This window comes from Neopelma chrysocephalum, unplaced genomic scaffold (genome assembly GCF_003984885.1).
Source record: "Neopelma chrysocephalum unplaced genomic scaffold, ASM398488v2 Primary Assembly neopelma1_23, whole genome shotgun sequence".
Classification (NCBI taxonomy): domain Eukaryota; kingdom Metazoa; phylum Chordata; class Aves; order Passeriformes; family Pipridae; genus Neopelma; species Neopelma chrysocephalum.
In genome coordinates, this window is record NW_020897691.1 from 9062962 (window position 1) to 9081597 (window position 18636).

Genomic DNA, 18636 nt, shown 5'->3' on the forward strand with positions numbered 1-18636 from the left:
GTTTTATCACTACTAACACTGCTTCATTTGTTCCTTTCTAATGATGTTTATACAACCACTGCTGTTGTATCCCCACCCCCTGAATGTGAAATACTTAATCACTATTATTCACAAGATCTACCAGAATCCTTTGTGCAGACCCGAACAATCAGTCCTTTACACTCTTTATTTGTGCTACTGATTGCATTTTCACTTTCAGGTCATTCGACTTGTTCTTACTACAATAAATGACAATTATTTCAGAAGGCCTCCTCTGTTTCTCAAAGTCCATCCTTCCTTCTTTCCCAGTTAAGCACTGCTAGCAAGATCAATGAGTATACTCTCTCCCACCAATTTGCCCATGACTGAAAGCTTTGACTGGCATTCATCACAAAATACACTTCTGTGGAATCCTACCTTTACAAATCCTGCATTCAGTTTCACCACTGATAAATTAGCCATGTGCAAAAAATGTTGGAGAAAGCAAAAGTTAAGTCAAATTTACAGGGGTTGCTGGCCTTCAGAATATTCTCTCAGTAAACAGTTTACTGTTTATAACTTAACCAGAAGAAAACCAAGTACCTGAGTCTGGTCTGCCATCAGAACTGCGAAATTCCTGCATTCTCTTCTCTAGTTTTTGCTGTCGCCGCCGTTTCATAACCACCTCAGGATTGGATATTGTGCGAGTGAAGCTGGTTTCAGGCATATCTTTGTAAACCTCAGCTGCAAGGCGAAAATTCTCACTGCCAAGTTAGTTTAGATAAAAATTAAAAATTTTCATTAACAGCTTAAAACACATATATTCTCATTACTTCACAAAGAATAGAAGGCCAGTGGGATCCATACACATAGGAGCCTCAGTTAAGTTATCGGAAGATGATTTCTATGTGAATTTCACTTTTGCTAGGGTTAACACTGTTCATGTACCCATGTTCACCTGAAATAAATAGCCAATTTAAATATTGATAGTTGCTAGTTTTCAAAGAAAGAAGAGGCCTTCTACCTCTTAAAGATGGGGGCGGGGGGAAAGGCATCAAAGAAACTTTACATTATACCCCTAACCTTACTATGATTTACAATACTGCAAAGCATGTGGAAGCTGAGTTAGCATGTGCTTGCAACTCGTGCTTTTTCTTTTGCTAATGCACTTAAATACAACTACAATTTAATTTTAAAAATATAAGTTTACTCCACTTACATATCATCCCCATGAAGAAGTCTATCATCTTTATCTGATGCTTGTCGCAATGCCTCTTTTTCACGTCTCTTTTTCTCTTTTTTTTCCTTTTTTGAAAGAGTTCGCTTGAAATTCTGAATTACTCCCTCTTTTTCTTGCTTTTCAGGGCCATTACTCTGAGCTTTCTGAAATAAATGAGTTTAAGACAACTTTCATCAATTTTAGTCCAATGAAAAGTTAGTATTGGTTTTAACTTCCCAGAAGAATCTGATTAAGACATATTATCACAAACACAGAAACAATACTCCAGGCAACAGTACTCTATTACACAGTGATGGGACTAATATTCTTGAGAATAACATAGAGAAGGCAAATACAACATCATGTTCCAAAGCAGGTATGAACTGATTCTACTCAAGAAAGTAAAGGAGTAGCAGAATTTTACTTGAATAATGCCTGCTATCTACTTGGCCTCAAAAGATTAACTGAAGGCTGTAAAACATATTTCTGCCTCCCAGTAAAAATACTTCATAACAACACTGTGCTTAATCTGCTTTCAAGACACCTGTGTTGGAACACCACATCAGAATAAACTGCAGAAGGAAAATTATTACAGAGGACTTTTCCCCTATGGTATGTTTTTCTGAGTAGTCTTTCCAGTGTTCTCTTCTCTAATTCCTGCTCCTTGCATACACAAGATACCTGTAATCCTAGGCTCATCTGCCTTTTGTAGACAGAGTACATTAAAGAGCACGAGAGGAAGAAGACGTAAATTTTCTTGCTTCTATCAGGAAGTGAAGAACACAGAGAAGGAAGACTGAAGATCATTTAATTCAATGACTAGGAATAGCAACATTGGTACGTGTCGTGCAAGACATCATTAACTCCCCACCTGTAACACGAACGTGTCCTGTAGCCAAAAACATAGTACAAGCTCATGTACCCAAAGCACTTTTAAAATTAATAAGCTCTGATTCCAAGAGCAAAAGATTTAGTGCTCAGCCCAAGATGACAAATTTGCCTTAAGATAGCCCACACTGAACAGCATGTTTTCCATAGCTACAAGCATTCAAGCTACCTAAAATATATATAATTGCATGACTTCAGGAGCCAAAGTCTGATCTAATTTGCTGTTTAAATTACTAATATCAAAGGAAACTTTTGTATGGCTGATGTTGGTAGGTCTCTCATTTTCCATTTGGAAGAGAAAAAAAAATCCAACAAACAAAAAACCTCCCCACAAACAAAAAAACAACAACAAAAAAATCCTCCACAAAAGGAAACAGTCTCCCATCAGTTTTTTCAAGAAACAGATTGTTACCTAGGGAGGTAACAATTTTTAGTTATTTAACTCCCTCTGGTCTCCCCTTTTAAAGGCTTTGCAAGAGGCAGGATAGGCATCATATCCTATTTGAGAAAATTTTAAAGTTTAAGTGTCTAAGTTCTCTGGGCATTACATGCTCCAATACTAGACAGCTACATGGATCACAGCATCAGAAGCCATCCGAAAGATCACAAAAATGCTGTGTAGCAAAAATGCATTTTAAGTATTTAAAAATACTTACTCCTGATACTAAAGGTTGTCAGTAGCAGTTGTTTTTAGGAATTAAAAAGTAGAAACTATGTTTTGCTATATAAGCAAGTCCCACACATTTCAATACTGCTGTTACCACTAGTATGCAGACTCACCTTTGGAGGAAGTGTATCATTTTCATTCTTGAGGACAAACCTTCCTTCTCGATCATCTTTGTTCCAGTTTAATTGTACAACAAGAGGCTTCTCATCTACATCTAATCTTCTTTCTTCTTCAAAAAAAACCAAAAAGCAGTAGCAGTTACTTGGTATCTCAAGAGCAAAGATATTTAGAAATAAGTTAGGCTCTTAAAAACCCAAAAACTTTACTTAACAGTACACATCAGTGGATGTTATTTTGTTAAGCATAGGGACAGAAAGAAAGCCTGGGAAGGTAGAAATACATGTCCCCTTTCTAGCAACCAGCCTAAGTGTATTCTGTCTATTTACATAAACTAACAGTCCCCATAAAGTAGTCTTGCATAACTCCTTTGTCAGAACTAAGTCTGAGAACAGGATTATCACTCAGGAAGAGAAGTTAGATCTAGAGTTACAATGTTTCAAACTTTAGAACTTCATGAGACTTCCAAATACTAATTTTCCTTATTTTAAATTTACTTAGATTAGACCACAGTCTGATTGTGGCCTGAGAAATAATATTCTAAAAAGACTGCACAAAAATAAATGAGATTAGAAAATTAAAAACAAACAAAAAAACCTCCCCAACTCCCTACCCCCCCAAAAAAAAACCATTATGTACATATACAAAACAAAATTTTGCTTAGTGTATTACATCTATTTTAAGTATATGGAAAAAATCTGTAAGAGTGGTTAAAAACTTAACCAAGTTTTGCCATTTGATCTCCCTTTTAGAAGTAGGAGACAGTACTTAGGCATAGCAAAACACTGATGTCTTTGCAGTTACTTTTATTTAGTAAGAAACACTTCTACTGATTGAGGCACCTCTCATGCCTCAGTCATGTTTTAAACATCAGGAACTTGCTCTGCAAAGCAAACCATTTCATTTTGACTACAGATACAGTGCTAACAGACTTTTAAAGAAACCTAAAGCAGAAAAAAACCACATACTATTCATTGTTTAAACCAGTGATGACACAGGAACTTTTCCCTAATCCCATATAATTCACACCAAGTCATCATTCATAGACCTTTAAAACTTAAATGTATCCCAATAAATTTCCATTCTGGATCTTAAATTATTTTCAGTCTTTCAAATGGAGAATTTAAGGTAATTCAATCATTTGTGTAAGCTTCTGAAGTACAAAAAGGAAAAAGCACAAATAAAAGCTATTTTCTCCTATTTCTGTCTCTACCACACACACTATCAGCCGGAAGGAGACAAATGGTAGCAGTACCAAAAGCTATTTTGATATCCAAGTTCTTCACAGGTAACATTAAAGGATCCGTTTAAGAAACACAGCAGCTTCAAACTAAGTTTTAACTTCTACTAAGTTGAACTTCCCCCAATGTAGTAGTAAAAGAATATGCATTATAAGGCTACCTATCAAAGGCCCACATCTTCAAAGAACAGAGGATATACTCTTAACTGCTCCAATTTAACATTCCTAGTCTCTTAATATAAATTTAGTCTTTACATACTAGTCTAAAAATAGCAACTCTCTCACAAATGTCAATAAATAAACAGGATGTCATGCACAGCATTTAATAGGTCATAATCAAAATTTACATAAACTGCAGGCCTGATACATGTAATTACGTTTTTAAATACCACCCCTTCAAAAAACAGTTAGTAGCAATGTACTTAAGGACAAAATACTCAAGTCTTAAGTGGTTCAGAAGCTGGGGGCAAACCTAAAGATATTTTGGCTAGGGGTAGACAGGACAGTGGTGAGAATGCAGAAAGGACTCCACGAATAAATACTAACCGCCGCTGACATGCACTTCATAAAGCGAATATTTAGGAGATGACAACATTCGCATGTCTGGTCGAAACTTCTCTGCGAGAGTTTCTATCACATCTTGAGTTGTGGCAGTACTAGAGACACGGATACATTTTGTTGCAAAATTTCCAGCTGCTTTGTCCTGAAAGTAGAATCTCATTACTCCATGAAACTCCAGATCCTGTAAAGAAATAAAAATACAAAATCTGAGTGCTGGCTAGCAATTATAAGGTTCAGAGTTCTTTTATTATTTACTAGTTCCAAAAATATTATGAAAATATAAGACATTCAAATATCACACTGGTTTTCAAAATTTTCATGACAGTAAAATTAACAACTAGGACACTATAAACTTAAAAACACAAGAATATCGTGCGAAAACAAATTAAGTACTCTTTATTATTGGAAATACTGAGGGCTCGAATTTTTAGGTATTCAAATTTCAGCTATTGTCAGGAGAATCAATAAAAACTTTTTTTCTTAAACCTAGAAATACATCTTGAAGACTGTTTTGTTACTGATAGCAGGCAGGTCTCTGTATCCCAAGTCTATAAGAGTATTATGCTCATGGAACATCAGTCTGTCTCAAAGAGAACAATTTAATGTCACAGGAGTCAAAGAATCATCTTTTCTCTCCTCTTTCCATCCCTTCATGCATTCCTCTGTCATGCTGTCATCTGTTTGCCCCAGAAATCACCTCTTCAAGAAGTTAAATAATTTGATTTGTTTGTATTTATATTTTCAGAAAGGTTAGTCTTTGGTACAGCTCCCTAAACACTCTGGGAGGGAAGAAAAGCTCCAGTACCGATACACGGTAAAGAAAGGAGCTGCAACTGTTAACCAGGTGGCTACATTACCACTGCAATGACAATCTGTCAAGTATTTTCCTCAGCCATCGGAGCCCTCTGCTTCACTCTGCAACCTACCAAATGGCAGGAGGATACTGTCTGCTCCATTACTGATCCGAACACCAACTCCAAATTCAAATTTCAGTTCCCCAGTGGACTCCACCTGGCCAACTCTTGCCCCTTGCTTAAATCCCAGCACTCATGGGGCCCTGCACTTAAGGGGAATCAAGGATATTCAACTCTATAGTTGACTTTGCCAAGCTTACTCTACAGTTTAATAATAATTGCTTCTGTCTTCCCCTTTAAATAGATAAATTTCAAAAGCTTTGAAATGTAATGACTCTGTTAGCGGGACACCCTCAGGTAGTTGGTTGTAAAGCCTTTCAAAGGCTTTGAAACGGACAAATCCTCAGGTGTCCAGCACAGTGACAGATTTCATGCTAAGCACAGCCCTTTCCAGCACTACATTTGATCCCGACACACATCATAACATTTCTCTGAACAGCAAAGAACCCAAAAATATTTATTGGAGCTACTCTCTCATTCAGAAAACCTTCACAAGAAGAAAAGAAAAAGAGTATTTAAAAAAAATTAAAAAGTCGAAGAGTTACAACCTATACTAAGACAAAGACCTGTTTCTCCTAGATACATGCCAAAGTAAGCACTGTTCTTCCCAGGATACTCCCAAGTCTACACCAATACAGTAGTCCAATGCAAATGCACCACAGATCTAGACAATGGCTGTGTTTCATTCTGTTATCCTCACAACTTACAGAACTAATCTTTTGGAGCCTGCACTGGTGTGTTCCCACAGAACTATCTATTGTACTCCTAAACTAGTGTTCCTTCCTGCAAGGAGTTACAGTTTCCACACTTCTCACTTCAGCTAATTCCCACCCCCGCATACACTCTGAACTTAACCGCAATTATACAAAGGTGGGTCTCAGTTCTTCAACCCTAAACATTTTTGTAACAGCTACTACTCATCTCTGAAAAGCATCCTATCCACTTCATTTCTTGCCTTTAATTACCTATATCTAATTATTAACTAATCATCCATACAGGGAATTACCCCTCTCAAGCAGAAGGCTATTATATGACACCTGGAAATCCTACCTACCATAGCAAATTGGAGCTTCCTTACATGTATTCTTGCTAACTCCTTCAGTGAGTTCCAAAAGGTCAGAGGCACAACTTCTTTTCAAAGTTCTGTCACCTTTCCACAATCTATTAAAATTATCACATGCCCATGAATTCTACACGTGTGTTCGTGAATTCTGCAAGTTAATGTAGTTTCTATACACACAGACAACATCCCAAGTAAACATTCTTTTTAATATTGGTCTCACACTGCACTTACATCCAGCCACCTGAAAGTGTCCAGCTAATGGAATCATTACATACACTTAGTAAAATTACTTCATCCTTCACTTCCTATAGAGTTATTGGATGAACACCGTCCGGTTCTAGTAACTTGCTTTCATGTTATCCACTTGTTCTCTAAACTCTCTAACAAATGCTGAAAGCATTCAAAAGCATTGCTTGAATTCTTTTGTTCTATCTTATGCTTTTATATTTTACCTGTCAGACTTCATATCCTGACAATTTTCCTCACATGGGTACTACTTCAGTGTTCTAGTACCTATCTTTGCCTGATGTTCAGCCACAGTAACTTCCTTTCACACTTCCCTTGATAGCTGGCATGCTTTTGGTCTGTACCTCCAGCATGGCATCTTTAATTCTCAGCTGTCAGTAAATACTTCGCTACTACTTGTCCCTTTTAGCTTTGACAAGCTTTCCCAGGGCAAGTATCCTGCATTTCCCACTGGGTTGGAAAATTGTGTAGTTCCTGCAAGAAAAATTAATCTAAGCATATCATGATCTCTAGTACACAGGGCATTCTCGCAGGGAACGTTCTGAGCCACATCCCACACACTTTTTCGGACTGAGTTAAGAGGGTTGCCTCTTCTGTTAAAGCTCCTTAACCATGACACTTCACACAACAGCCATGGTATTTTTATAACAAACTTAAGGTTTTGATCCACATGTTTGATTACTGTGAAAGACACCACCATATTAGGTTTTTACAGAAGTATCATGAAGCACAATCATATCCCATTTTATAACATTTATTTCCCTTTACACAAGGTTTTCTCCACCATCACCTCAAGGTAGTGCTGAAGAGATAAAGATTCCATTTGATTTTTCCGATTTATTTTTTTTAAGGAAAGGAGATTATTTTGCTGAGAACACATTCCACTGCCCATGAGCCATGCTTTTAATCCTACAGTTTTTTTAACAACATAGCAGAGATTGAAGAGCAAGGGAACATAAATTCATTTAGAGAAGACGTAGAAAGCAATTCAAGAAGCTTTCTAAACTACCATGGGAGTTTTAATTATTATCATTATTCAGTGTTTTACTGTTACAACTTATTTCTGCTTCTGGACACTAACAAGGCAGAGGAGACAAAACTGCATTCTAAATTTTCAAGGTATAATGTTTGTATAAAGGAAGTTTTGTTTTCCTTTTCTAAAAGAACTAATGCATTCTTCTGAAGAATCACCATTTGAGTTTTGTTCCATTGCTTTGACAATCTAGGTATGAAAACAACTGAATGCATTGACCACTCTCCCTTTCCCCATACCCTCTTCTATGGCAGCTTCTCAAGCTGTTTCCCCACAACCCATGTCCTGCTTTTCTTCCACCCCCCACTTTTCCCAAAGTTTCCTATTACCAAAAAAAAAAAAAAAAAACTGCACAACTGCATCAGAATGTTCTACCACTTCCCCATATAGGACTCTCTTTAGTTTCATGTTTCATTTCCACTATGTTCCAAACTGTACCTTTGGGCACTGCTAGAATATCACAGTATTTAAATAAAAGTGTTTGGTGACAAGGAAGTAATTGGTTTCACATTTCAAAAAAATCAGGAAAGTAGGAGACTCATGGCTAGGCTTCGCGAACGAAGATTTGGGAAGGGCTCTACCCATGTTTCTTGCAAGCGCGTTGGTGGCTAAAAAGGCCAATACGAGAGAGGCATGACCGATTGCAAAAGGCACAGCAGAAAGACTCCTTAGATGGTATATTCTGCAAGGCACGATTCTTTCTGCGTTGTCTTTTCTCCTCAAGGGTGATCCTGCGTGCTTTCTCAAAAGTAAGAGAATACAAAAACAAAAAAACCCCACACCTTCTAGTCTTCATTATTATTATTATTAGACATCTCGTGTGTGTGTGTATTTGTATAGCTGCAGTTCAAGCCACATTTAACTTTCTCACCATGTACTTAGCAGATGAATACCAACCACACAGAAACCAATGCCACCACTCACAGCCAGACAACAAGGTAGGCACTACAGCACTCTCCACTCTAATTCTGAATAAAGTGTTTATTTTTCAGAGGTATATTTCATCCTCAAACTCATTTACTCCTGAATTTCTTTGTCAAGAGTGGTAGGTAGGTTCACTGTAGTTGATAACATGAACTTGTGTCAAGAGAAGAGGCAAAATAATAAAAAAAAAAATCACTTATCCTAAACCAAATAGATACAGAAGTATTTATTATTGCCTAACACATCCTTATAAGCAAAGAAATATCCTCAAAACATTTACAAATCTCTTAAAACCATCTTTCTCTAAAGATAAGAACTGCCATTTATAAATTATCAAAAAGAAATAAAAATATTTTCTGGATTTCAAGAGTGACTAATTACTGAAGTGTATGAACACTCAAATTGCTCTCAGGAGTTTAAATGCATCAGAAGCTATTTTAGTTCTCTCATCTGACCACACATTAGGTATTTTAGGTGTGCAAGTTCATAGCTTCTTATGTGAGGATATAGATCAGTCTTCAGCTACACAAGTACAGTTAATTTTCACAAAATTTTAATTCTGATCACCTAGACTGCAAAATATATTTTAAAGAGCATCTAGCAAAAGTCAGCTTTTTAGGCCTTTAAAATAATAAAGGACATTTTCCTTAAATACAAAGTCTAATTTTTCATTTTTATCACTATCAAAAGAAAAGAACTTACAGTAGTTTCCAGAAGTATATCCTACCAAAAAGGTTTCAACTTACATAATAATTGCCAGTTAAGCATTGTTTCCTGGGTTTACAAACAAAAGTAAGCTGCATTCCCTTTTCATTAGGCACAAAGAAAAAGAGTTTACAAAAGAGGTTCAAATACCTAGTTACCAATTTTTGCATAAAGTCAGTGACAGGCAGTAACTGCTTCAAAACCAATTGGTTCAAACCAATTGTTTGATCTTTAAATCCAGCTCCTGTTACTCTCAAGTACTTTAGAGCAGTAATCAGTAATAATCAAGGTTGTTCATGTGAAGCTATGTTATAGAGAAGTGCAAATAAGTAAGAGATGCAGAGAAAAGCGACTCAAGCTCCCCTCTCCAATTATGAAGACTGGTTACATACACATATAGAAAGTGTTAATAATTACAGAAGACAAAAGTGTTTAATACTTGGGTTACTTAAAAATCCCAACAAAACACAATCTTTTCCAAACCTCTCTTTCTGCCAATCATCCCACTCTTTACACACAAGAATATCATAGTCAAGAAGGAATATGAAAAACAAGTAGAAGGAGATAAAAAGACTGTGCTGAAAAGGAAGTTTGGAAAAAGCCTGCAACGTAATACAATGGGATATATAGCAGGGAAACCTGGACTTCCTGAAGAATCAGAGAAGCTTCTGCAAACAAAGCAGTAATATCCAGGAGCCACAATCCACAGCCCTGCTCACACATGACAAAGGAAACACCTCCTTTAAAATGTCAGAGGAGATAATGAGACAGTATTACCACAATATGTAGGGCACAGCAACGAATGAGATGAAGATTACTATTCCCACAAGCCAAGAAAAGACTACTCATAGGCTTTTAAATTGCTATCCCACCTGTATCAATCACAAAGCACTATATACTTCAATACTTAAGCATATTACACAGTATCCATTCTGTAAACTATTCAGTCTCTGGAGCAGTAGAGAATATACAAGTTTCCTTTCAGAAATCCTCAAGTGTACCCACTCCAAGAGGCTATCTCTGATCTCTCATAGTTGCATTGATAACACACTGGTTGCTTTGCAAGCGCATTCCGCATGACTGCATCTAGAAAATACCAAAACCCAGCATTAAGAACGTCACATCTTTCTTCCTGCCACATTCAAATTCTGCAGCCAAAAATCTAAAGACAACTAACTCCTAACTAAGCTGCAATTACTATTCAGGTACACGTACTTGTTACTCATGAGTTTTGTTAATAGAATATAAATAACAATAAAACCAATCCACAGTGCAAAAATTAGAATTAAAGCCCATACCAGTTGCTTTCAAATGAATTCAGGTCACAAAATTGATATAACAGGTCAGCACAGCAACAGTATAATCACTGCAGGATATTCTGAAACATTCATATAATGCCTTTGTATCTGACCTGTTGTCAGTCAACACAGTAAAATGGAATTGCTTTCTTTGCCACTCAAAAAGCCACATGTATGCAACAAATCTGTGGAATTCTAATGAATACAAGGATATTAAAAAAAAAATCCTATAAGATTTTAAAACCCACTTAAATCACCAAGGGAGTAAACACTGAAATTACATGATGGCCAGGTTTCTAGCATTCATTTCCAGAAAAGAATCCTCAACTTGAAACTAAAGGATAGGCAATCCTATTAAAAAGGAATTCCAAACAGTTTTTAAAAAATCCTGGTAACTGTTTATATTTTATAACCTGTTTTCCAGTGTAGCAAAGAAAAGCAGCATTCTTGCTAAGCTACAGTTCTTCAGATACCTTCAAAAAGTGCAGCTTCATGATTAAAGATAGACTACCTTAAATGGTTCTAAAACAAGAGAGGAAAAACAATACAGATGAAAAAACAGCTCCTATAAAAAATAATTTTCATCAGCTTTATTTCCCCTTTCAAACCTTTGACACCTGGATCAACAAAGACTTTCCACTACAGAATGACTCATTCTGCCACAACAATTTACAGACACTAATCTTCACGGAAGCAGGACCAACAGCTGAGCTTTCTGTCAGAGAAAATTACCAATAACCCACAACACAAAGATTGTAACTGAGTGAAACTCCCTCTTTATTTTCCTAAGGAAAACTACATCTTAGGAACCAGCCTCACCGCAATACAAACCAAAACCTCAAGATCAAAAACCAAAAGGTAGTACAAACATTTTCACAATATAAATGTAATGAAGCAAAGTCAATGCAAAACCCACTGCAGCATATGACAAATACTATACAAAATCTTAAACCTAAGGCCAAAATTCAAGTCTGTAACTAACACATACTCTAAAAAAGGATTAACTTTCATAAATACAGCTTGAATGCCCACGTGAATGTCAAATTATCACAGATATAAATATTTTACTGTATACTTTATATGCATTGTCCCTTCTGCCCATCACCTATCTGCTCTCAACAGCAAGACTGATAAATATAATAATTCTTGGGATGAAACATATGTAATCTTGAATCTGTAATCTTGAATATTTCCTGCTGACTTATACCTCACAGATCAAAAAATGAAATTTCACAAGAGACCCACCTACATCAGGTAGATGAAGCAAAGCATTTCCTTCCAACTTTAAAATAAAACAAAAAAGTTGTTTTCAGAATAGTCATTTACCAAAGCCACCTGGCTTTATGGTACAGCCATTGAACACTGAAATTTTCATAAGCTTCTACAAAAGACATTGTTATACAAGCAACATGAAGTGTCTTCACACAAGATTTATGACTCCAGAAGCAGCTACCATTAAAAATTAAAAAAAAATATATATCCACCAAGGGCATTCCTCAAAAGCATTACAGGCATTAATTTCTAACTCAAATTTTCAAACCTACAGTGAGTGATCAGCAAAATCTGCACAGCACTTGCAACACACAGCTGCTGCCTGCCACCTGCAGGGTGTGCTTTGTTAAGCTGTGGTGGACAGCATCATTTACACAACCAGAGACCACATAGATTTGTTCTTTGTGCAAAGTGAAACCTACTGCAGTTAACTGACAAAAATCAAACCAAAAATGTTTTAAACAACAAGCACTACCTACACTTCTGTAACTATGTAATCATTCACTAGACTGATTAAATTCAAAATACAACAAATAAAGCTACAGGAGGTTAAATCATACCCCAAGGTTAAAGCACACCACTCTTTATAAACTCTAGCGATGTTGGTATCATTAGTGACCTAATACTGAGGATCTGGCAGCAGATACTGCCAACAGATACTCTGAAAGAAAATATACTCCAAAAAAGTTTGTTAACAAAGTTGTTATTATTAGGAAAATTGTTTGAAGGAGGTGACATGACAAAAACACAAGGGAAAAGTAATTGACACACATTTGGTATATCAAAATACTCTGAAAGTCTCCAACAACAAAACAGAGGTACAGGCAGAGTTCAATCATATTTGAAACCAGGTAAGGAGCCAGTTGAAACCAAAACAAAGCCTCCTTTGAATTAGTCATAACATATTTAAGAGCAAGAGGAAAAACAACAAATAGTAATGGGCCTCAACAAAGTATTGCTTACCTTTCTACTATTAATCTACAACCTGTCACTGTTGTGGAACTAAGAGCCAAATGCTTCTGAGCAACTCCACAAGAGGAGAAGAATTAGAAGTACAGACGATCCCCTATAACAATTTTCAAATACGTAATAAAAAAATCACTGAAATAAATTAAAGTTCTCCATACTATTTACTATGTTAAAGACTGTTCCTTTTGAACAGTCCCCATTTGGAAGAAAAGAAACATGTTACTACATCCACCTCAAACCAAAATACAACAGGAAAATTGAAGGGGGAGAATGAAAGTTCAGAGACTGAAAGTCTGATTTTTCTTGGCATTGTTACTTGCCAACCTGCAGAGCTGCAATCCCTGTATTTAAAGCATCTTCAGGCATCAATCAGGCCACAAAAAAGACTGCTCTTACGCATTTTAACATTAAAAGTGTAGACACACAGTCACTTTAAAACAACAGAAACTAGTGCTGCAGAAAGCACTTCCTCATACTGACATACTCATTCCCATCTCCTCTCTTATGCCAGGCACCAGCATCCTGCAGCTGTACAGCAACATGAATCAGGTTAACTCAAAGATATTTCCCCTCTCTTCATTCAGTGTGGAGGAAACTGTCAGTTGGAGGAAACTGTCCTTCTGCTAGCACCTTGTATTAACCTGAAGGAACCATGAAACAACAACCTCTGTCAAGCTAGACCCTTTATTCCCACTTCTGCAGTACCATCAGCACACACCTGACTCCAGCACTATAAGCCAGCAGGCACCTTTTTTTTTTTTGTCTTAGGCTACGCTGGCTTGGCATAATGTGAAGTCTTTGCACAGGTCAGACAAGAGCCAGACCAAAGAAAGCACCAGAAATGTAGCAGCCTAGCAGAGACCGACAGTCCTGATGAGCTAAGTGGTAATTGTAGCTTGTTACAGGAATGGTAAATCTCTCAAATATTTTAAAGACTTATTCCCAAATATATGACACTTAGAAAAAGTAATTTTTTTACAGTCACAAAATGAAAGTTTAAAATACTGTAATCTTAAGGGCATTTCTATAACAGAAATCCTGCAGGAGTTGTTGGATTCTGGAGTTACATAATTTCTCTACAACTTAAAAGATTGCATTTTTTACCCTATAATAAAACTCTGATAGAGGAACTTCTTAGAAATAATCTTAAATCCATAAAAAATGACGATACAAGTAGTTTTCAAATTAATATGTGAAACTACTAGAAGTTGAAAGAGCTATCTTCTTGAGTGAAAACTAACAACAGTTAATCTACTTACAGCAGAAAGCAGCGTTACCAAAAAAATCATTTTCACCAGCAATCAAACTCGTGAAGCCTATTTTCTTGTGGCTGTCTTCCCAAAGCTCATCACAGTTTTATTATAGGTGGCACAAATAAAATTATTCCTAACATTTCTCTCCCACATGAATTCTCCAGTGTCCAGAAGTACATACACTACATTGTACAAACTAAATCCAATGCCTTATCTCTGACCACTTACTGACCACAACTTCACATTCCCAACATGGGCTGAAGGTTCACTCGAAGAATCAAGAGATCAGTTAAAACCCAAATGTGACAAGCTGGTACCCAGTAATAGGCTGACACCAGTGACTACACAGAGCAGCTCAGAAACCAAGTCCACTTCAACCACCTGACATTCACTTGAAAAAGTATTAATCTTCATTTGCTTTCAGCATTTTGCTATTTCAGTATCAGGCTTTAGTCTGGATGCAACAGGGTGTCAAAAGAAACCAGAAAAAACAGGGTCATTTTTACATAATGCAACAAGGGGTCATGTCATATATTTATGCTGACACAGCCAGAAGAGACTGAGCCAACTTCTACTCTGCAATTATAAACTTGATTGTGCTACATTAATTTCTCACTCCTGTAGGATGAGCTGGACTCTGCACCATACAGGGTTAAGACACCCAGCTACACGGACTGAACGCTATCTGATACTCTGCACGCAGGAGCTTTGGCAACCAGGCTAATTAGTCAAGAGTTTACAGTAGGAATGCTAACAAGCCTAATAGGAAACAAGCACCTGATTCTCCTGGAGTAGACAAACTGCAGCCCGGAACCTGCATGAAAAAAACCTGAAGACTTTACAAAAAAGAAATACCTCAAAGCTAAACAACAACAATGAGGGAAAAAAAAGAAAAATCAAAAAACCAGCACAAGACCAAAATGTACTTAGACCTCAAATTAACACAAAACCTAATCTTGACTACACCCAGTTCCCAAATGGCCTGCTCTATCCTCTGAGGCAGGGTGGACCCACTTTAAAAGCATTTTAAAAGGAGCAAAGTATTTACTCTTTTCTAGGAGACCTTAGGGTAGCTATGGATATGAAGAATTATACAACCAAACAAAATGTAAGAGGATGCTGTGGCAGAAATAGGTAGGCTGACAAGGGATTACTGTGCATGTAAATTCAGGAAGAAAGGGGCCCCAAACCAACAATCCCTCTCAATTTGTGTTCTCTTATTTACAGCACTTGGCAAGAACCCACTGCAAAATTGACACTGCTGAAGGTTTTACAGCAGGTCAAGATCTTGCCAAAAAGCACTGTGATAACACAGGAATTGCACTGGGCTGTTGCCAGTTTCATTAACCTTACCTATTTTACTACATCAAAAGACACTAATGTGCAACATTTAAATTCATTCAGTTGCACAATTATTGTTGAACTGTCCTGGAATTCAGTCTATTATTATTAAATTAATACATTATTGATCAAATCCATACATTCTGATCCAAATACAACTTTTCACTGGATTTCAAAAAGTTTTTTTCCAAGTAAGTTAGGTTACTCTCGCAGGTTTGAAGTAATAATATGATTTCAAAATGTTTCCCTAAATGCAATTTTGTTGTAACAAATTCTATGGAAGTATGGCGAAGGACTTCTTTTTGAACTATTATTCTCCTCCCTACCTGAAATACATACCTTCCCCTTTCCTTTTTAAGCACAAAACAACCACACTTCAGGCTATGGAATAATCAACATCTACAATAATAGTTCTGAAACAAAAACCAAACTGAAAATCTGCACTATGGAATGAAATTTAATGAGAAGACCTCTGTCATAGCCAAAGACACACAACCACAGTGCTTATATGTGGCTTCATTAAGAGTGAACACACACACAAGCTAAGACATCCATCTAGTTACTTCTACCATACATTCAGAAAAACAGGACATTTGTTCACTACAGATATAACCAAACAGGTAGCCAAATTTACACATGAAATTGCCACACCATTTTAGACATTAGAAGCATTAACTGTAACCTTTTTGAACATTTAAAAGAAATATAGGGTCCACATTACAACTTCCAAACAGGAGAGCATCTCAAAAAGAGTTGTGTTCTTTATTTGTTTTTAAGTCACTCAAATACCCCTTCAGGAATTCTCATTTTGAATGACCTGCTTATTTGTACATTTAAAGGAATCAGGTTGTTTCTTAAAAGCTATGAAGCAGCTTATTAATACCATTAGTTATGTTAATGTTGGTTCACAGGACTACCACGGCCAGAGTAGCCTGGGAAAAATCTTTATATTAGGTCTAATAGTTTGGTAAAATTTATCTGTTGATAGCTTTCTCTTTGCAAATCCTACTTAATCCTGTTGTATAATCTTTGGCAGCAATTTCATCAAGCACTGTGCTTGGTGAATGACATTCAGCTTCAGTTAGTTGCATTTAAAAACAACTACTGACAAGTTAAAAAGGGTCTTTCTCTGCAGTAACACCATATACAGTATCTTCACTCTGATAGTGGTTTTGCACTCCCCGTTTTGTGACGTTTTCTTTTGACTATTCTCATACCACAAATTCCTCCATTCTAACACATAAGCTCAAACCAGTCGTAAGCATATAAACATATTTCTTCCTAAATTACCTGCACAACCAAAACATTGCTTTGCTGATGATTTTACTACCTTGCTACTCTGTTCACTTTTAGATTTGAAAGAGAGGATACCACGTAGCTATCAACATAACCATACACTTCAATGCTCCGAACTTGAGCTGGTACCCTTCTCATGGAGAGGCATTTTACCTTCCAATTACCCACCAGCTTCCTTTTCTCCGATGGGGTTCCACACTTGCTCCCACCTACAATAGTTCCTATTTTGCCAGACTGGAAGCAAGTTCGTTGGCTAAAAGGTCCTGCTCTCTAAACAGGTTCATCTAACAAGAAAATCTCTTACTTTCTTCTTTTTGTATCCTCCACGTTAATAATTATTATTAGAATAGAACACAGAATGTACTGTTCACACAGACTTAGAAATAAATTCCCCAAAAAGTCTCTAATTGTTGATTACTGGAAGATAACCTCAGGAGAAAAGTTACTCCATATGTTCTTGTGGCAGCACGGGAGAGTATGAGATTAAGCTAACCCAATGGCTACTAACAGCTACATTTGAAAAGGCCTTCCTTTTCCCTGTCTACCCCCACTCCAGCTGTGTGTCACTTCAATTGCTTCAACGCAAGCAAACTCTAATGAGCTAGTTCAGAGAGAAAAGCCCAAGAAGAATTAATCCCAGTCCCCCAGCTTTCCTAAGAACTTCACCATGGAGTCACATAAAACCCAATGCCAGCATAAAGGAGGGATTAAAAAAAAAAAAAACAAACCTGGTCAATTGAAGAAGGGATGAAGGGAGCACTCTCTTGCTGCTGGAAAGCCATTTTACCAGCCTAAGCTATATTTATGAAATCTCACCCTCATGCTTTTTCCTTGTGTAGTTATTGGCACCCAAAATAAAACCAATAACAATAGTTTACAGAAGCAAGGAACGCCTATACAGATCCAGAACCCAAACTAACCCACGGTATGTTAGAGGCTGGCTTATATAGCTTCTAGTAGGAACAAGCTGGTTATCTATGGGAATGCAGGAATTTCATCACCCTGTCTAAACATCTATTTAATTTGCCTAGGGATGAGCAAACAAAACATTATGAAAGTAATACAGTATTTGAAAGTATAAAAGGCCTAAGAAAGGCTATTAAAATAAAACCAGACTGCAATTCAATTATTAAAATAATTTCACTGAGGAGAACTTAAGTCATATTTTTGCTTTAGTACTGGAGGACATAGCAACCAATGTCTATGAGTAGCACTCCAAACAAATAAACACTGCTTTCTATTGTTTCAACTAAAAGTAACAAAATAAATAACTAAAGTTATCAAATACCAAGGTGATGTTATTTTCTGTTGTAAATATGTTTTTCCCCAAAAGGTCAGGAGCCATTGAGGCCAGAGCACATTAGAGCTACAATCACCAGCTGCTAATACTAGCCTCCGGAATATTTTTGATGTTCTGGGCATAAAAAGACAACGGTTCAGCTAAAGCAGGAATGATACAAACGGTGGAGGAATTACTTAGTGGTGCCAAGAGACCCGCAAAACACTACATCAAATGTTTTCTCAGATGTTGTCCACATACAAATACTGACAGTTTTACAGCCCCGAGTCTCTGAAGTCCTGCAGAGACCACAGTAGCACCACTTCAACAAAACAAGTCAGGGGAGGAAAGTAAGCAAACTTATTAAAAGAAAACGAGATTTGAAGAAGCAGT

The 18636-nt window shown here is 36.8% G+C and overlaps 1 protein-coding gene across 22 annotated transcripts in view; it reads right to left on the bottom strand.

Moving 5' to 3' along the window:
- Window positions 1–18636, bottom strand: part of AFDN (afadin, adherens junction formation factor) — a 123921-nt gene that overhangs the window by 83201 nt on the left and 22084 nt on the right. For 16 of the 22 annotated variants that reach the window (XR_003534772.1, XM_027686328.1, XM_027686297.1 and 13 more), the window contains exons 2-5: window positions 4636–4831; window positions 2846–2961; window positions 1178–1341; window positions 562–722 (exon numbers count right to left, since the gene is read on the bottom strand). Coding sequence is in view for 21 of the 22 variants with exons in the window: in XM_027686328.1 (XP_027542129.1) it covers window positions 562–722; window positions 1178–1341; window positions 2846–2961; window positions 4636–4831 (637 nt within the window). In the remaining variant the exon portion in view is untranslated. The remainder of the gene's footprint in view (window positions 1–561; window positions 723–1177; window positions 1342–2845; window positions 2962–4635; window positions 4832–18636) is intronic. The other 6 variants (XM_027686451.1, XM_027686345.1, XM_027686390.1 and 3 more) reach the window with 1 other exon arrangement.